Below are 20,665 nucleotides of genomic sequence, written 5' to 3'. Positions count from 1 at the left end.
AACTATTTTTCATTGGTTTACTCTTGTTGTTAAATCAATGGAACTACTGGCTAAAGTGATTTTAAAGAGGAAAATAACCATCTAAAATTTGGGTTGAATTTTCTCTATGATTTATGACTTGACAAGCCAGGGAGAAAGTTTGAAAACATTTGGCTGTTGTTTTATTCCATTGGTGATTACACTATTGGAATACGTACAGTATGGGTTATGAGGATGTTTCCTGGCTGGAAGAAATCAAAATACTAAAATAGTTTATTGGATTAGAATCAATCTAGTAGGTTCCTAGTGGGTATTTTCTTTCCATGTGCCTCAACAGCCTACTAAATAATTGGTTTTGTATACATCCCAGCAATTTAATACATTACTTTGAGGCAAATGCTCTCAAAAATATAAAATACTCTTAATTTATTCTGTGGTATGTTCAACCTTATTTCAAGTCGTCCAATTTTGAAATTAGTTTTTAGAAGCTACCTCTTTAAACTCTTTTAGCTCCATCAATAATATAAAGATAGGATTATAAGAAAGTGGGAAACTCTTAAACTTTGAAAACATAAAGTTACTCATGACACAATTTTTTGTTGCCTCTATGTTTACAAACTTTAGTTATTTGTAAAATAATTGCTTTAAATAACTTTTTTATCCTTCATTTATTAATACCTGAACTAATAGTGCTCATTAATTAAGCATATAATTTAATACTTGGAGAAATTATTCATAGAACTATCAATTAGATATAAACTAGATCAGACATTTAAAAATATGAAAAAATCTGCCTTTAACAGAACTCATAGTTTTGGTAGCTCAACCAATGCCATAACAGTTACAATAAATTCCTTTTAAAATACTGTTTAAGAGAATTCCACTCTGTTTAAAGCATTTTCATAGAATGATGTGCCACTGATGAGATTTTTAGTCATGGATGAAATGAAATATGTCAAGTGTTATTTCTACACCTGGAATGTTGTACTTAAGCATTTTTTGTTGTATGGATCATGTTTTACAGCTAGGGATTATGAGATTCAAAGAGAAAGAATAGAACTTGGACGGTGTATTGGAGAAGGCCAATTTGGAGATGTGCACCAAGGCGTTTATCTGAGCCCAGTAAGTCCTCTAAGACTACCAGACATCTGGGCCACTTCTGACTAAGTGTAAATTGCCTCTTTTTTATCTTCATCAATCCTTAGTTCTTCGAGGTATGTGCAGTTATCTTTTATAAACCTCCCCATGTATGTCCACTTAATATATTCAGAAACCAAAATATGGCAAAATTAGCTCGTAGACTGCTGGGTCTGTCTTTTATTTATTTTAATCTTTCAGCCTCTGTTATTAATTAATAAGAGATTCTATAGCTGATTGTTCCATTGGATAGAATTGACAAACAGATGACCATGGTCAGTAGCAGTTAGCCAATGTGCCCACTTAGCTGCAGTTTCAAGAAAAGAACATTGATTTGCCCCAAATTGTCCTCCAAAAGAGATCAGTGAATCTTTAAATGATTAATTTAATAATAGCTTTGTTGTCGTAAGTGCTGTCGAGTTGATTCTGACTCCTAGCAACCCTCTGTACAGCAGTGTGGAACCTTGCCTGATCTTCGTCACGCCGTCCTCTCATCTTCCGGGGATGCATCAGACAATGGCCCACTGCTGTTCACAGAGTTTCATGGCCAGTTTTTTCAGAAGTTGGTGGCCAGGTCCTGTTTCCTGATCTCTTCTGGTCTGGAAGCTCTGCTGAGACCTATCCACTAAGGGTGACCCTGCTGGTATTTGATAAACTGCTGGCATAGCTTTCAGCATTATAGCAACACAAAGCCGCCACAGTTTGACAACAGATAGACTGGTGGTGGGTCCCTGACCAAAAGTGAACCCGGGCCGTGGCGGTGAGAGTGTCGGATCTTAACCACTAGACCACCAGGGCTGGCAATAATAGCTTTACTGCTATATAATTCACAGACTATAAAATTCCCTCTCTTAAAGTGTAGAATTCAGCGGTTTTTTAGTATATTCACAGAGTTGTGCAGCCATCACCACCACAGTCAATTTTAGAACATTTTCTTTACCCCAGAAAGAAAACCATATCTGTTAGCAGTTACTTCCCATTCCACTCTCCTAGCAGCCCTTGCAACCACTCATCTACTTTCTGTTTCTATAGGTTTGTCTTTTCTGGATGTTTCATATAAGTGGAATCGTATGATATGTGGCCCTCTCTGATTTTTTTTCAATTAGCATAATGTTTTCATCCATGTTGTATCATGTAGCAGTATGCCATTTCTTTTTATTGCCAAATAACATGTCATTGTGTGGATAGACTGCTTTTTGTTCATCATTCATCAGTTGGTCGTCGTTTGGGTTGTCACCACGTCTTAGCTATTATGAGTCATGATGCTGTGAACCTTCGTGTACAAGTTTGTGTGTGTACATAGTTTTCAGTTCTCTTGAGTATATGTCTAGGAGTATGTTGCTGGGTCATATGGTAACTATTTAACTTTTTAATGAACAGCTAAACTGTTTTGCAAATAAGCTGCACCGTTTTACATTTCTGGCAGCACTGTATGAGTGCCCATTTCTCCACATCCCCACCAACACTGTTACTGTATGTCTTTTTAGTAATTTTAAAATTGCGTTTTAAGAGTATAGTACATTCTTGATCAGATTTTGTAACTAGAGTGACAGCAGGTGTGCAGAGATGGCTCTGTTAAAGATAGAGCAGCACAGATGATTGACTTTTGTATATCCCTGCTTTGGAAACTGCAAATGGCATTTCCCGCCCCCCCCCCCCCCCGAACTCTGTGTTTATCAATTTTTCATATCCTTTGCACATCTACTAGTGATATACTGATTGTTACTTTTATAACCAACGAGCTATAAAAGTTTCCTTTTGTCAGGAACAACAGATAATTGCTACCATGTAGCTAAACAAATTAGAGCTTCTGTTTTTTTAAAGTTCAATTTTGAAAGCCTTTACCCTCGTACTTATAAAATTATATCATTTATTACATATTTTTAGCTGTTAACTTGTCTTCCAATTGTTTTTCACTACATCTGTATTGTTTATCTTCCTAGTTCTCTTAACTCTGCTCTTTGGAGTGAAATGCAGTAGAAAGAGCTCTGGATCTAAATTTAGTCAAGAGACCTAAATTTTAGACCTGGCTCTATCTGACTGTGAGACGTAGGGAAGGTGAGCCTTGACTCCAAATTATTGCAGTTGGACCCGCTGATCTCTGGGCTTCCTTCCATCTCTAGAATTCTTGGTCAGCAAGCATTCTGAAGTTCCCACAGTACAGTGACTTACCAGGATCACACAGATAACAGCAGGGCTGGTGGACTTTATTTCATTCACCTTTAAAATAAGCAATCCGTTTTAGTTGTGAAAATGCAAGAGAACAATTTCTTTTAATATCTGTAGTTCAGTGTTTACTAATTTTTGCTGAATGAATCTCAGCCCCTGGGAAGATACCAGGGTTCACATTTTTTGTTGAGTATCTTTCTGAAATATATTGTACATGAATGTTTATTTTGTTTTTAATGTGGGAGTCTAATTTTATAGTGTGAAGGAGTCCATTTCTCTGGGTCCCTATTAAGAATCCTTTTTCCACATTATGCTCTTTAGTGTTCTATAAGATCAAATAACATTTTATCAAGAATTCTTAATAGGGGCCGGCCCCGTGGCCGAGTGGTTAAGTTTTCACACTCTGCTGCAGCGGCCCAGGGTTTTGCCAGTTCAAATCCTGGGCGCAGACATGGCGCTACTCATCAGGCCACGTTGAGGCAGCGTCCCACATACCACAAGTAGAAGGACCTGCAACTAGGATATACAGCTATGTACCGGGGGGCTTTGGGGAGACAAAGCAGGGAAAAAAAAAATAAAAGAAATATTGGCAACAGTTGTTAGCTCAGGTGCCAAACTTAAGGGGGAAAAAAGATTTTTTATTTTTTTTTTGAGGAAGATTAGCCCTGAGCTAACTACTGCCAGTCCTCCTCTTTTTGGATGAGGAAGCCTGGCCCTGAGCTAACGTCAGTGCCCATCTTCCTCTGCTTTATATGTGGAAAGCCTACCACAGCATGGCGTGCCAAGTGGTGCCATGTCCACATCCGGGATTTGAACCGACGAGCCCCAGGCCTCTGAGAAGCGGAACGTGTGAACTTAACTGCTGCGCCATGGGGCCGGCCCCTAAGAATTCTTAATAATTGGTCAAATTGTAACTCAGCATAGATTTCATGGGCAAGAACTTACCATTGGTTACTTTGAGATTCAATTAATTCTTTCAGCAGTTATTTATCAGTTGTCTACCATGTATTTATCAGTTGTCTACCATGTGACAGCTAAATGGTGGGGACATAATAACGAACAAAATAGGCAAAATTCCTGCTCTCGCAGAACTTAAATTCTATCCACGACATAGGGGACAGGTGAAAACAAGCACACTAACCATCGAGTGGGGAGTCAGTGCTCTGAGAAAACAAAGTATGGACAAGAGATCAGGGCGCCATTCCTGTGAGACAGTCAGAAAGGCTTTCGGATGAGTGACGTGAGCAGAGATCTGAAGCAAGGGAGGGGACAGCCCACCAGCTCCCTCCCGTGGGAGAGTGTCCTGGGCAGAGAGAACAGTCCGTGCAGGCACCCTGGTGTAGACAAGAGGCCACAGGGAGGCCAGTGTGGCTGCTGAGAATGGGAGGCGGAGGAAGGTGAAAGGAGATGAGGCCAGAAGGGCCACCGGAGCGTTGGGTGGGGCCTGCTAGGTCCTGGGCTGAGAATTGGAGTTTCACTCAAGAATCAGGAAACTGAAGTTGATCTAACGGCTCATTTTGGTGTCACATGCTGCCGAGTTGTCTCCAGCTCCTTGCGACCCTGTGAATGAGTGATGTCCACAGTGTCCCGTCCTCAGCATCCCTGCCAGCCCTGTAGACTCAGGCGTATGGCTGCCTTTATGGAGTCAGCCGTCTTATATCTGGTCTCCCTTTTCCTGCTGCCTGCTACTTTTCCAAGCATTATTGTCTTTTGCAAAGAATCCTGCCTTCTCATGACATGCCCAGAAGTAGGACAGCCTGAGTTTTATCATTTTTGCCTCCAGCGGTAGTTCGGGATTGTTTGCACATCTGCTATCACTTGCACATTCTCTCACCGTTATTATCCTAGCCTTAAAAAGTTGGTTTTTAAATCTGTTTTTCTCTTAGTTCATCCAGAATAGTCCTCCTCTAGATTTGTCTGTTAAAACTTCATAAACGTCTGCTAGCTGTTATTAATTCAGAGCCTAATCATATATCTTTTATGTAGGCATAGTGGATACTAGTGTGGCATTTTCATAGAACATTGAAAAACTTCTTTCTCCTCTTAAATGTTGCTTGTATTTTAAAGAAGGTTTTTAAAATCCTATCTTGAGCAGTTACCTAGATATGTTTGAATCTGCCCTTTTTTAAAGACTTTCTAGATGGAACCCTTTGCTGTGATTCTGGTCTTGCTTGCTTTGAAATGACTTCTCCAGCATCCAGGTCTCTGTAACCAGCCCCTCTGACAGCTCAACATCCCCCAGGCCTCTGCTGTCCAGTTTGGAGACCACTAACCACAGGTCCTAGTCCATGGACTGATGGCTAAGCCCCATGTTCTACTCATGCGTGATCCTTTGTCCATGTGCTGCCCACGGACCTCTTAGACTTAGCATCCATTTGAAACCATGAGTCTTTAGAGAGCAGTATTTTTTGCATTTCTTTAGACTGTCTTCATAAAGTATCATGTTCAGTGTTTGAGCATGACTTGACAGGAGTGATGATAGTTTTATGGTCTTACAGAAGTTTCTGTTGTTATTCAGATCTCCTGTAAATGGACATTTTGTGTCATTTCTACAGTATACCAGTCAGCCCTGTGTTTGGATAGAAATAGAATTCAAGGTCCTGGTCCAAAAGAGGTTTACCGTCTAGTTAAGGAAAACAAAGACTAACTCATTCAGAGTGAAGTGGTTATGTTTTCGTGTGGTGTATGGCTAATGATTCTGAGAAGGCTCTGAGCTCAGACATGTAGCAGACAGGCCTGCTGTGCTCTTGTTCATGTTCTGTGCCAGCAAGCTACCATCCTCCAGGGACCAGGCTGCCGTTACCACCTGAAATCCTGCCATGCAGGCCTGCCTCCTCTGCAGGTGAAGAAAGGGACTGTGGTCCCCTGAGTCCATGTTATAGTCATTTTTCCATTTATATTTCTCTTGTTTGAAAACGTTTCATTTCCTAGAATCATATGGTGTGAAATCTAAAATAAATTAGTACAATTTAAGGTTTCTTTTTTGGCAGGGGAAGATTCACCCTAAGCTAATATCTGTTACCAATCTTCCTCCTTTTTTTCTTCTGTTTTCCCCCTCAAAGCCCCAGTGCATAGTTGTGTATAGTTATAAGTTCTTCTGGTTCTTCTGTGTGAGCCGCTGCCACAACATGGCAACTGCCAGACGCGTGGTGTGGTTCTGTGCCTGGGAACCAAAGCTGGGCTGGCAAAGTGGAACATACAGAACTTTAACAGCTAGGCCATCAGGGCTAGCGCTAAGGTGTTTTTAAGGTGTGCCACAGCTGACGTATAGATAAGCCTCTGCATTTAGAAGAAAAATATTAATAGCATTCATTAATTCCACAAATGTTTGTTGAGCATATACTATGAAATCAGCTACTGTTCTAATGGGGATTTTTTGACAAACAAGACAACAAAGTACCTGTTCTCTTGAAACTTACATTTTAGTGATGGAAAACAGACAATAATAATGTAAATGACGATGTGTATTATGTATATATTATAACGTATAGAATAATGGCATTGTAATAATGTGAGAGATGGTGGTAATGTAAATAATGACTCAGTATGTAATAAATGAATATTATAGTTAGAGATTGTGGTCAGGATTATGCAGAAAGGCAAGGATTGGATAGAGTGAAGGGCAGGTGTTAGGGCACTGGTTTAGGTGGAATGTCTGAAAAAGGACCTCAATGCAAATTTCTGAGGGAGAGGAGCATTCCAGGTGGGCTGAACAAGAAGGAGGCCATAGGAAAATGATGTTGGAGAGTAGAAATGAGGCTAGGAAGGGGAGATTCAGGTTGAAGAGCGAGCCTGTGGACATGGTAAAGGGTTGGGCTTCTAAGCATAATGGGAATGGATGCCTTTGGGGGGACTTAAGCTGAGTCATGGGATGCCTCATGGCAATTAAGTGGCAGAGGGCAGATTAGATGTTGCCGTTAGATAGCATTGGAACAAGGAGGCGGTGGTGATGGGGTCGGTGAGCTTGCAGCAGTAGCGGGAGCTGGGCACGGCAGATTCTGCATATTTGCTGTAGGTAGGGATCATCGGTCCTGCTCCTGGATTGTTGGATATATAGGAGATGAGGGAAATGGAGGAACCAGAAATGGTTTCTCGGTTATTTACCTTGAACAGTTGTATGAATACTGTTCCTTTAATAAGATGGAGAAGACTAAGGAAGAAACAGATTTGATAGGGGGTGTATTAGTCAGAGTTCTCCAGAGAAACATAACCAGTAGGGGCTAGAGGTGGGAGATTTATTAGGAATTGGCTCGTGCACTTATGGAAGGAAGCTTATACTCCTAATATCTGCAGTTGGCAAGCTAGAGACCTGGGAGTCGATGATCTGGTTAGTTCCAGTCTGAGCCTGAAGGCCTGAACACCAAGATGGCTGATGATATTTTCTAGTCCAAAGGCTAGGGAAAAAATGATGTTCCAACTCATGGCAGTTAGGCAGGGAGAATTCCCTCTTATTCAGGGACCCTTACCTGAAGCAAGGGTCGGCTTTTTGTTCTCTTCAGGCTTCAGCTGATTGAGTGAAGCCCACCACATTAGGAAGGGCAGTCTGCTTTACTCAGTCTATCCGTTTACATGTTAAGTTCATCCAGAAACACCCAGGATAATGTTTGACCAAATATCTGGGCACCCCATGGCCCAGTCAAGTTGACACATAAAATCAGCCATCACGGTGGGATATCAGGAGTTTTGTTTTGGTCATATGAAGTCTAAAATAACTTTGTCAAATCCTAGTCAAGACAGGGAATAGGCAGGTTGGCTATATGAGTCTGGGCTGAAAGGAAGGTGAAGGACTAGAGATGTAAGTTTGGAAGTCAGCATAGAGGTGGTACTTGTGTTCTTTGGCACTAGATGAGGTCACTTGGAATAGAGTTGATCCCAGATTAAACCCGGGCATGTTCCAACATTGAGAAGATAGGAGGTGATAGCTTGTCTTCCCACGTCTCCTCTAATACCAGCCTTTTCTGCCTAAGGCTGGTATTTATGTAGACAGCTACCCACAATTCAGTAGCAGGGACTCTTCTAAGAAAGCTTGGCATATTCAAGTTTCTTCACTCAAGAAACTAACTGTGGGCACCGTTTCAGAGCCAAATCTTGTGACAAGTAGCAATTGCGTCCCCAGCTGCTCCCACTCCCTACTGCTGCTTACAACTACACACTGCCCTCAGTCGCTCTTGAAGTAAGGCATCATCACAGAAGGGGCCGTCTGTACCTTCTGAAGAGTGAGATCACCTGTACCTTTTTAGGTTATCTTACAGATAAACCGTAAGCCCAGTGAGATAATTTACATAAAGAACAGAATGTTCAAAACCTCTTGAGAAAACAGAAGACAGCGAGGTTATACACCCCGCCTCAGGGACCACGTGGCTGGGTACTCTTCACACCTGCGTGATGGCGATGCCATCTGCCACTCCCAGGGCAGGAGGAGCAAGAGTAAAAGCCACAACACCCACTCGCTTGGTGTCCTCTCTTCCCTCCAGGAGCCTCAGCGTCTGCCTGGTTGATCTCATGGCCCTCAGGGTCCTCTGGCAGGAAGGGAGCTGGAGGTGGGGAAGGAGCAGGGACATGGCAGCAGCATGGAGACATAACGCAGTGTTTCTTAAGCCTTTGGCCCCACCTCACTTGTTCTCCCTGCGTTTTTCTCCTTGCCTCCTTCTGTCCTCATCTTTTCTGCCTCCTTAACAGAATGTGAGGCACCTCACAAAAATATTCAGTATGAAATAAGACGAATAGATGGTTCTGGCAAAGACAACATAAAGCCAAGCATAAGATGACTACATAAGTTACTGTGCTGTTGATCTGCTTGAAATGGACGCTTATTTCTTGTGTTTCTTAAGCTCTGCTTTTTGAACTTGTTAGAGAAAAGATCAACCTCTCTCGCTCCCAGGCCATCACATCTTCTTGATTTTTCTCCCCTCTTGGTGGTCACCCTCTCAGATTCCTTTGTGTTTCTCCCCTTCCCCTGACCTCTTCATATTGTAGAGTGCCAAGGCGCCGTCCTTGGACCGCTCTGTCTCCTGTGGTGATTTCACCTAGTCCCATGGCTTTCAACACCATCCCTATTGTGACGTCTTCCACATTTCTTTGTCCAGCCCAGACTTTCCCCCTGAGCTCCGGTCACAGTATCCCACTGCGCACTCACCTGTGTGACTAGGCTGTCTCAGTGACATCTCAAGCTCCTCGTGTCCAGAGCTGAGCTTTTCATCTTCCCCTTTCTCTCGCCAAAAACCTGAACTTGACTTCTCTCACACCCCTTGCCGCACCTCCACTGCTCCCAGATTTGTCCAGTCCGCCATCATCTGTCACCTGCGCCTTCCCTCACCTCACTGCAGCCGTTTCTCCGTACCACAGTGGAGTTCCTTCTTGGCTTGAGGTCAGCGATGGTACTCCTCTGCCCAAACCCTACGCTGGCCCCATCTCGCTCAGAGTAAAAGCCTGTCTTTCTCCTGGCTTAAAAGGCCCTTCATGGTCTGGCCCCTTGTTGCCTCTCTGACCTCATTGCCTCCACCCTACCTCACGCCTCTTCAGCTGCATTTAGTGCTCACTGCGCACTCTGCACACTGTCACCCTGGCCAGTCCCCCTGCCCCCTTTCCTCTCACCTCATCTCGTTTCAGGAGGTCTGCCTGACACAGCAGCAAGCGCACCTTGCCTCCCACGTTCCGATGTACTCCCTCTCCTGTGCACAGCACTGTTGCCTTCCAGCGTACCACGTGATGAGCTCGTTTACTGTGTTTGTCGTCTGTGAGCAGAGCAAGGATCGCTGCCTCTAGTTCACTGGTGATCCTAAGCACCTAGAAGTGTCTGACACTTAGCAGAAAATGAATGTGTGTAGAACAAGTGAATAAGTGAATTGCCTGCAGCCTTTTCCATGCATGTCCATTTTTTCTGGGGATTTTAGACATAGTATTTTCAGTGTTCCTCTCACTCTTAAGATTTACAGTTCTGATTCTGTCTGGTCCAGAATATACATAGTTGCAAAACAGCTTTTCATGAACGTGCCTGTTGATTCATATAGAGAACTCTTTTTGCGTATGTGTGTGATTCTATCATTTCCCTAACACAGGAGAATCCAGCTTTGGCGGTTGCAATTAAAACATGTAAAAACTGTACTTCGGACAGCGTGAGAGAGAAATTCCTTCAAGAAGCCTGTAAGTTTCTAGACATTTCTGTGGTACTCTATTTGACTTTCTATCTGTGAAAGCCAAACTGTCTCTGAAGAAGTAAGAAAAATAATGTTTTGACTTTTACAACACAACTACATTTATCATCTTTCCTTGCAAATTAGTGTCTATATTTGTAGAGGCACATGGTAAGCCATGATGTGTGGGGTGTAAAGGTAGATTGATTCACCGTCCCTTCATCCTTTGGCACCTGTACCATTAAACATCTTTGTACTGGAATTGGGCAGATGTAGACATGATCTAAGCCCAGATGCCACCAGGCCCTAGAATTCAGAGGTGAGCAGGACAGACACTGTCGCTTCCCTGATGGAGCTCACAGACTAGTGAAGGAGCAAGGACCGTGACCAGTGCCCTGGTCCTGCTACGCCACAGCCCTCTCTGCCTCTTGGTTCATATATCCCATGGTGAGGCTGCCTTGGGAGAGTCATGCAGCCTCTTGGAGAGCCAGGATCTTGTCTTGTCCATTTGTGCTCTTCAGCCTCTTTCCTACTTTCCCTCAAGCTGGGGTGTTCTTCCTCCTTTCATGTGGCTTCTTCCTTCTCTCTGACCACAGAGATAAAGTAGTCTCTCCTTAGGAAGCTTTGTTACAGGACTGTGTTCTTTCCTTCCTAAGTATTCAGAATAAAATATACAGTGCTTAAAAATTATTATTGTCTCTCCCTCCCTCTAGACTTTGAACTCCGTGGGGACAGGGACCATGTCTGTGTTGCTCACTGCTCAGACTCAGTGCCCAGCACGGGCTTAACCCGTAGAAGCCACTCAGTAGACTGTGGACATGGGGTGAATCTTGGTGTCCTTTGTTACAGTGCATCAAATGAAGGCCATCTACTTTCCATTGCAGTGAATATTTGCTACCCGGCAATCCAGTAGATTGATGTCATAGGGTAAATCATATTGTAACTTCATCACTTAAGTCTAAGTGTATCCTTAATCCTGTTCCTATATCTCTGACTTAAGTACAAGACAAGGCCTGGCAATGACTTCTGTCTCTACTAGTTTATTTCTATAGAGCATCTACCCCAAGACAACACGGAATACATCAGCCATCAATTACCTAACACCCTATCGAAAGAATAACTGTGGACAATTGTTTTCCCTAGTAACGATGCGTCAGTTTGACCACCCGCATATTGTGAAGCTGATTGGAGTCATCACAGAGAACCCTGTCTGGATCATCATGGAGCTGTGCACCCTTGGAGAGGTACCATGATCCTCAAAGCTGACCTGTGTGGGTGTACTGCCAGCCCATTTGGTCACAGTGACTAAACATAGTCTCATGCTTAGTAATCATTCAGTTTATACTTGGTGTTTGATATCCTTTGTTTAAGAAAGGGAAGTATATGATGTATACCTTGTGGTTTTGGTTCAAAGAATATGGGTATAATGTTTTCATCATTAAATTCCCAAAAATCCCCTTACTCAGTACTGACAGCAGTATTTTCCCCAACCCAGAGTCGTATCAGGACTGGAAGCAGCGGGTGACCAAGTGGTTCTTTTTTTCCTCTCTGGTGCTGTTGCCTAGAGAACTAAGCCAATGATTTGAGGGTAAAAGAAGCAATCTTAATGGATTTGGGGTAAATGAATGCTGGATTTAGGTAAATCTAAAGAGTTCTTCATCTTTTTTGAATTCACTTTGCATTGTCTTTCAGACCAACTGATATTAGTCACAGTTTTCTTTAAAAATGTGAGTAACAGAGTATGAACAGATCTCCTTATTTGACTCTTCGGAATACAGAAACTCGTTAATCAGTGATGTCCCCATCACCTGGAAACTTGTTAGACGTGCACATTTTGGTGCCCCACCCTAGGCCTGCTGAATCAGACCTCTTCAGCAGGGCAGGCGTACACCCAGCGCTCTGTTCCCCTCTGCCATCTGCTCTGTAGCCTGCCTGGTTGGGGATAAATACAAGTCAGTTTTCCAGATGCCTACACTTGACTTTCTGGTACTAAAAGTTAGTAATTTAACCTTCTAAGACATTGTATGCATTCCTTCTTTTTTTAAAGGATACCAAACGTAGTTTTGCTTTTACTGGATATTGGGATTTCCAGTTACCAAGAGTGAAGGAGGAGTCTGGGTCCTTCCTCCTCTTCGTGGCAGCATCAGTCCGCCCTTCCTTTGAAAGGCCCCTACCTAATGGCTCCCCAGTGCACTTCTCGTCTGCACTGATAACAGAGTGGGGTGGATGAAATATTTTAAGGCCTCTACAGCATCTCTTCTTCCTCTGCTCTACCTTTCCAGATAAAATGGAGAGTTTATGTATGTTTTTTGTTCACAGTATTTTTCTGCTTCTGCTTCTAAAGAATTTGCTTAAATTCTTAAAATTCTGGCTTTAAAAACAATTGCTAAATATTTCTCTTCTATGTATTGATTTTATAGAATTAGAGAGTTAAATTCATCTGCCTTTCTTTACTGTACAGTCATGTGTCACTTAACGACGGAGATACATTCTGAGAAATGCGTTGTCAGGCAGTTTTGCTGTTGTGTGAACATCATTGAGTGCACTTACACAGACCTGGATGGTAGAGCCTCCTACACACCCAGGCTGTATGATGCTAGTCTTATGGGACCACCGTCATATAGGCAGTCCATCGTGAACCAAAATGTCATTACATAGCGTGTGACTGTGTTAGCATTTAGCTAAATTAATCACGAACAGTGGTAGTAAGGACTGGTAAGCCCAGCGGGATGAATACCCAACACATGACCACTTCTGCACCCAAAACTTCCTGGGGACAGGAGGGAGAACTGCTTGTTACCTCCCCTTCCTCCTCATCACCTTATCCTCAGACCCGCCCAGAGATACAGTGAAGGCAGAGATACAGATACAGAGATACAGGAGGGCAGGTGAGCTGGCTGTGATTGTGTAGTGGGCTTGTTGGAATGGTAATGAGATCTTTTTCTCCAACTATTATTATTTAGCAGTATTTTATACTAAGCTTTTATTCATTCCCTGGAAGCATCTTTCTGTGTTTTTTCAGAAATTTGTCTACTGTCATGAAGATTTTCATTTTGCAGTAAGATTTCAAATAAAGAATGATTAGCCATAATTTCTGAACTAGTGTGTTTCCTTCATTACACTTTTTTTATTAGGGGAGAATTGAAGCCATTCTCACAAAAATCCATTTGGAAACGGGCAGCATTGTTGTTGAATGTACCTCTTTTGCTGTTGATTTTGGTTCTCTGTCACTAATTTTTTTTGCTTTTCATCTTGGTCACTGTTCCAAAAGCTGAGGTCATTTCTACAAGTAAGGAAATACAATTTGGATCTGGCGTCTTTGATCCTGTATGCCTACCAGCTAAGTACAGCGCTCGCCTATCTGGAGAGCAAACGCTTTGTGCACAGGTGAGATCCGGTCCTAAAGCTGGTGAGCTGCCTTCCGAGCCAGGGGGGGTAGCACAGAGGCGGGAGGGATGAGGTCCTCTCTGGGCCCGGGGACTCTTCGTACCACTGGACTCTGTTGTACATGGATGTACTAGAAAGTCGTCCTGCGTGTGTCCTAGCCCAGTGAAGTGCCATCAAATGTTAATACACTTATTTAAAGGGCTTTTCCTCATGTGCAGTTTGAAACATTTTGTGGTACTTTCAGGTCAATTATTCCATCCAGAAATGCTGTTGAGAACCTGTCCCTGGCACTAGAGCAGTGAACATGTGGAGCTAAAACAGATGTTGTCCTGAGACTTTCCAGGACACCACAGTGTCATGAGTGACATCTGTTGGCTTTCTGCGGAATTTCTCTTTATAATCTGGGTCTCTAATTTGAGTGCAAGTGAGAGCCCTTAGAGTTTGTTTGCCCAGTATCGTGTTAGAGTTCTGTTATCCAGTGTTAAAGCAAATTGCGTTAGCAAAATCTTTTACCAGTGTCAGAAGATCACTTTTCTTTTGTTTAATGAGATCTCTTAGTACCAACATGGTTACAGACCCCAGTTGTGTATCACTCTCTGTCAGTTAATACAGCTGGTAATATGATTGTATGAAAAGGAATAAGCAGTTTCATTATTTGAGAATATACTTTTTCATCATCCAAAATACTAATCATCATATTAATGAGTAAATATCTGCCAAAAGGAATATACTTGAAGTAAAATAATAAAAGTATCCTTTTTTCAGTGTATAATAAATCTCCTGTGCATTGTATGTAAGCTGTCTTTCAAAGTATCCATCAGTATGTCCTTAATACAGAGGAGTTTGTGGGTTTGTTCTCCTTGTATTAACATTTATTGTCCCAAATCCTTCCTCGTCAGGGACATTGCTGCTCGGAATGTTCTGGTGTCCTCAAATGATTGCGTGAAGTTAGGGGACTTTGGATTATCCCGATACATGGAAGACAGCACTTACTACAAAGGTAAGAAATTAGAGTGATAAGCAAGAGTAGGCTCAGGATCTCTGATGACGTTTATTCCTTAAAAAGGCGTGTTCTAATATGCTCAGTTGATTTTTGACAGAGCGGTAAAATGCTGGAGCAGTTGGACATCCATAGGCAAAAAAATGGACCTCAACCTAAACCTCACTCCGACTAAAAATGGATCATAGCCCTAATTACAAAACATAAAATTATAAAACTTTTAGGAAAAAACATGAGAGTAAATCTTTGGGATCTAGGGCCAGGCAAAGAGTCCTTAGACTTGACACCCAGAACACGATCCATAAAAGGAAAAAATTGATAGCTTGGATCTCATCAAAATTAAGAATTTTTTGTTCTACAAATGACCCTGTTAGAAGGATGAAGCAACAAGCTACAGAGTGGGGAGAAAATGTTTGCCAACCACATATCCAACAAAGGACTAGTATCTAGAATATAGAAAGAACTCTCAAAATTCAACAGTGAAAAAAGAAACAAAAAATGCAGTTAGAAAATGAATAAAAGATAGAGAGATTTCACTGAAGAGGATTTACAGATGGCAAATAAGCACATTATCCATCAGGGAAATGCAAATTAAGACCAAGTGAGATATCATTGCACACCTATCAGAATGGCTAAAAGAAAAAATAGTGATAACGCCAAATGCTGGCAAAGATGCAGAGAAATTTAATTACTCATAAATTGAGAATGTAAAATGGTGCAGCAACTCTGGAAAAGAGTTTTTCAGATTCTTAAAAAACTGAATGCAACTACCATACGACTCAGCAGTTGCCCTCCTAGGCATTTCTCCCAAAGAAATGAAAACTTATGTTCACACAAAACCTGTATTTGAATGTTCATTGCAGCGTTCTTTCTAGCAGCCAAAAATTGGAGTCAGCCCTGATGTCCTTCAGCCAGTAGATGTAGGTAGATACCTCACGGCAGATGGGGCTCGGTGCATTGGCTCAGAGAAAGTGAGCTGACTTACAAATCTCCGTCTGCCAAGTCCAGAGACTTTGATCCATTAGTTTTGGAACTAAAATCTTCCTTGTGATTTTTCTTTAATTTTGCCAATCTTGGAATCAGATTGACTTGGTTCTTCAAATTATTATTAAACAAATAATTACGTTGGAAAAATTTTCATATTCCTAGTACTTCAGCTAAGGTTTGGATTGTAAATTTATATTTTGCTGTTGGTACATATTCTAATTATTACTGCCATATCACAAAAGCCAGTTCCTTCCTCACTTTGTTTGATTTTTATATTGTAGCAAAATGAGCCCAAATGACTCCGTACAAATCCAGTCTTTCATTTCATACTGTCACTCGTGACTAGTCCCTTCCCTATACTTTCTGTTTACGACAGCCTGAAACCATTTTAACAGCGAGCCTTCGTTATGTAAAAAGAAAATTCTTTGGTTGGTTATTCATTTAACTTAAAAACCACCAAGTCACCTTTCCACTATTTGAAAATACATTTCATATCCAGCTCAAATCCTCCTAACTAGTCCAAGTCCTAGAATTCCAGTAAAGAGCTAAACGCCAAACAGTGGAATGGCCGAGGCTCTGCGCCAGGTAGACGATGTTGAAAATGAGCAGTTGAGAAATTTGTGCATATGTTGTCATCTCAGAAAGGGCAGCCAGTGCAGAGTCCCTGAGGCCTCGGAAAACAGCCCCCAGAGGTTAGGGATTCTTCTCCTCAGAGCACAGCTGTAGAGTGGTTTGTTCCAAAGGAATCAAACGAGATTTGACCTCAGTAGTCATGAAGGTGCTTGAAGTAAAATAAATGAAGAAAAATAAATGAAACAAATGTGATTGTCTCCTGACTAAAAGTCCCCAGGGGTACTCTGCTTGCAGAAGGCAGTCCGGGCCCCTTCGAACCCACTCTTGCCCCTGCCCTGACATCTGCAGCTCCTCCTTGCCCTCGTCCCCGGCCCGCAGCCTTCCTGACCTGCCTCTCGGTCACTGTTCCTCCCTTCCTCCGTGGCACTGGGCATGTATTCAGTGTTACACCTCGTACCGTGTGGGAGTAGACTCTCCTTCTACCTTTTAGAGTTAGAATTCCTTCAGGAAGGGTACTCTGGGGTATGGTCCTGTAACCCAGCGGTTGAAGGATGTTCAGTGAGGTGATGAGTTGCTTCCTGTGTGGCACAAAGGGAAGTGTTTAGGCCTCTAAAGAGGGACTCCCCTTTTCATTCCACTACCCCCTCGTGCTCTTCACATACTGATGAAGGTACAACCAGTCCTCATTATTCGTGGCTTCCATATTTGTACATTTGCCTATTCACTAAAATTTGTAACTCCCCAAATCAGTACTCACTGCTTGTGTAGTCATGTGTGGACATGCACGGAGCAGTACAAAATGTGTATGTGTTTCAGCTGGAGGATGGAGGCGGCAGGAGCAGTACGGCACCAGGCGAGCTCCTCCAGCTCTGGGCCAGCTGGACGGGTCTCAATCCCAATTCTGGCACCTGGTAGTGGGGCAGCCTTCAGACTAAACACACCTGAACCTTGTTTTCTAAAGAAAAGCGAACCTGTCAGGATAAGTTGCTTAATTTAGGGTTTAAGATTAGAATCTTAATTCTAATGTGAGATGTGCGCATGTATGCACATATTTCCCCTAGGACCAGTGGTTCATCGTTCGAGGCGATTTTATTGAACATGACTACCCCAAATGAGAATCTACCGTATGGCATTAGCAGGCCATTTCTAAAGCAAGCATTCCACCCTACAGAATGGGGTCTCATCGGGGAAATCGTGAAGCCCTTCCTAACTGACCTGCAAGCTAAAACCTGCAGTTACCCGGGACTCCCTCTCAGAGAAGGACACCGATGTTTTCTCTCCCTACCCCAGTCTAACCACTCATGACCCCCAGATGACCTCAGAACATCAAGGAAATGAAAAGTAGTTCTCCCAAAGAAATGGAAAATCCAAGGAATTGAATATTTAAAGATTTTTATTTTGATGCTAAAAATCTTAGCTAGGGATAACTGTTAGACTCTTCAGCAGATAACAAGGAAAATTTACCTTCTAAAATTAATCTTCTAGCTTCCAAAGGAAAATTGCCTATTAAATGGATGGCTCCAGAGTCAATCAATTTTCGACGTTTTACCTCAGCTAGTGATGTATGGATGTTTGGTGAGTATTTTGAACAGTTTTGGGTTTTTTTCATTGTATTTTATATATATTCCATTCGATAAACTTAGCATTATCTCTTTTCAGAATGTGTGGTTATTTTACCTGACCATCTCTTTCACCGAACTTCCTCTTTGGTTCATTTGACAGTCATTGAGCATATACTGTGCGCCAGCTTCCAGGTGTGGCTTCTGTAATGCTCCGCTGTTCTGAATCTCCAGCGCCTTCTGTCAGTCTTCCTTTTTGTTTCCCTGCCATCTCTTCCTCTGTCACAGGGAGATACCTGTTTCCTTTCTTTCTCTCTCTCTTTGCCATCCCATTCACTCCTCTTATATGAATGACTTGAACTAGTTAACTTGTCCATCTGTTTCTATGATAGCCCCTCAAATCTGGACTATCTCAAGTTGTGCTTCATCTCTTTATTCTGGAATCTGACCTCCTTCCTGTCTTGTCTCAAGGCTTGAAAGTTGGCTCTTGCGTTTTCTGTAGCTTTTCCTCCTTTGATGTCTACTCCGTCCCTGCCTGCCTGCTCTGAGTCAGTGGCTGTCATCCTCCTCTTTCTGCTCTGTGGATTATTGCAGTACCTCCCAACCTGTGTGAAAATGTGCCTCTCATTCATTCTACACTACTTACTCCAACTACTTTATCCAGATTTTAAAAGTGCTCCCCCTTTTTCGTATGTAGGACACTCGCTCCCCTGCCCCACCATTCCGAGTTCACTTCTCCCTGGAGCACCTTATCCATACACCCTCTCCTCCAGTTAATTCTGTCTAACTGTCAAGGTCGCCTGAAATGTCCCCTCTTCCATGAAGCCCTATGGAACAGGTGAATCATCCAGATATGAACTCCCTTCCTCTGCACTCCCTGTATTTTCTCTTTGTCATAACGCTCACATGTTATCTTGTGAATAGTCTTATGTGCGTATTTTCTCTGCTAGATTTTACACTACTTCAGAAAAGACGCCCTGTTAAATTTATGTACCCTTTTTCCCTATAAATAAAGATAACCTTATATATCTGGAGTATGTGTTCTTATTTTTCCTTCTGTTCAGTTGCTGTTGATTTTTAATAACCATTTAATGCTCTAATTGACATTCATAAAGGAAGGAGCTTTTCAGTACAGCGGAAAATAGTGTGATTAGAAAAGACTCTGGAGTCCAATTGATGTGGCTTCAAATCCCCAGACCTGGCTTATTAGCAGTGTGACCCAGAGAGCAAGTTACTTATCCTCTCAAGGACATTTCATATTTCAAAGTTGAAGATACCTGTTTTTTCACATTTTAACGTTTCTGGAACTGAGGTGGTTGTCCGTCAGTGGTATTGTACAGTTAGTGTTGGCTGGGGGTGTGTTGTATGTGGTTACCTTGCCAACACTCATGTGGACTTCGTTTTGTTCATTTTGGTTTTGCTTTCTTGTCTGAATGAGTTTAAAAGAGCTCTTTGGTAAGAATAACATAATTCTAAGAGGTGACAAAGGATTATATCATAGTTTAGGTGACAGCATTTTCCCCCTTTCTTGGTCATATAAAATAATGGTGTATCTTATAATCAGTGACATATTAGATAGGATAAAATACAGTGTTTAAGGAAATCTAAAGTGTGAAGATTAAGGAAAACATATATAAATCTCAAAGAAGGGTGCCAGAGACACATTAAGATCTTAAGAAATGATACCCAATGTTATTGTTACTGAAAATGTCATAATTTCTGGGGAGAAAAGCAGAACTAAGGCATTCACTCTTTCCTTTGAAATTACTGGACTTTCGGCTAATTTCAGAATCTAATTCACAATAATATAATATGCCTTGCCTGCCTTGAGGCACATAGCATTTTAGGTACTGAAAATGCAAAAATAAAGTCACGATTCCTCTCCTCAAGGCACCACTTACACAGTGTACATTTGTGATGGAAATAGAGATGAGATTTTCCCAGGGGTGAATCAGGAAAACCATATAGAAGAACTCACAAGTGTACCAAAAAAGAGGAGAATCAGTAAAGAAGAAAAAGAGGATTAAATACAGAGAATTTAACACAAGCAAAGGCACGTTTGTGGCACATTCAGGGGTGGCAAGATCTCCAGAGTGGCCGCAGTGCCAAGTGACGGTTAGAAGCTACGAGGAGAAAACCGCCCGCTGCTCACGCCAGCCTGCTCTCTTGGTTCCCTTGTGGTTGTGTCACATGGTCGTCATTCTCAGTTGTAGATTGTATTTGCTTGTTTATTTTAAAGGTGAATGTGCAGGTGTTGTTGAGAAGTTACTGAGCAAGTATGTGATTGCCAAACGCGAGTAGACTTTGAGGTTGATTGTGGAGTTTGTGGGCGCGATTGCTGCAAACCAGAGAAGTTCCAGACTTTCCTGTGGGAAACACACTGGCTGATTAGTGGATAAACCCAATAATAATGCCATTGTGCACGCTAGGCGAGGACGGGCCAGCGTTGCTACGGGAAATCTTTGAAGGAATCTGGGAACATTCTAAAAGTGTAAGACTTAAATTTTAGGATTTTTTTCGTTAGGCCCCTGGTCAGCTGCTATACTCACAAGCAGGTTGGACTGAAGTAGAAGGAAATTGCAAATTCATTCAGCTTTTTGAACTGGTTCGTGAAGCTGTGAAGCATCACTGTAGATGGTGGGTCATTTTCTGTAAGAGAATTTTTAGAGAAATAAACCTCTTATAAAAATTGGGTTTTTTCCTTGATAACATTTAATATTTCATTATTCACACATTAAACT

At 42.1% G+C, this 20,665-nt stretch overlaps 1 protein-coding gene across 49 annotated transcripts in view; it reads left to right on the top strand.

Annotated features, from left to right (window-relative positions):
• Window positions 1-20,665, top strand: part of PTK2 (protein tyrosine kinase 2) — a 279,891-nt gene that overhangs the window by 199,007 nt on the left and 60,219 nt on the right. For 48 of the 49 annotated variants that reach the window (XM_070221906.1, XM_070221887.1, XM_070221892.1 and 45 more), the window contains 6 exons: window positions 1,004-1,101; window positions 10,344-10,428; window positions 11,562-11,662; window positions 13,690-13,805; window positions 14,705-14,805; window positions 17,851-17,940. In XM_070221906.1, coding sequence (XP_070078007.1) covers window positions 1,004-1,101; window positions 10,344-10,428; window positions 11,562-11,662; window positions 13,690-13,805; window positions 14,705-14,805; window positions 17,851-17,940 — 591 coding nt within the window. Of the gene's footprint in view, window positions 1-1,003; window positions 1,102-10,343; window positions 10,429-11,561; window positions 11,663-12,465; window positions 13,510-13,689; window positions 13,806-14,704; window positions 14,806-17,850; window positions 17,941-20,665 lie in introns of those variants that run through there. The other variant, XM_070221923.1, reaches the window with a different exon arrangement.

This window comes from Equus caballus, chromosome 9 (genome assembly GCF_041296265.1).
Source record: "Equus caballus isolate H_3958 breed thoroughbred chromosome 9, TB-T2T, whole genome shotgun sequence".
Lineage (NCBI taxonomy): Eukaryota > Metazoa > Chordata > Mammalia > Perissodactyla > Equidae > Equus > Equus caballus.
This window is presented reverse-complemented; position numbering and strand designations above follow the sequence as displayed.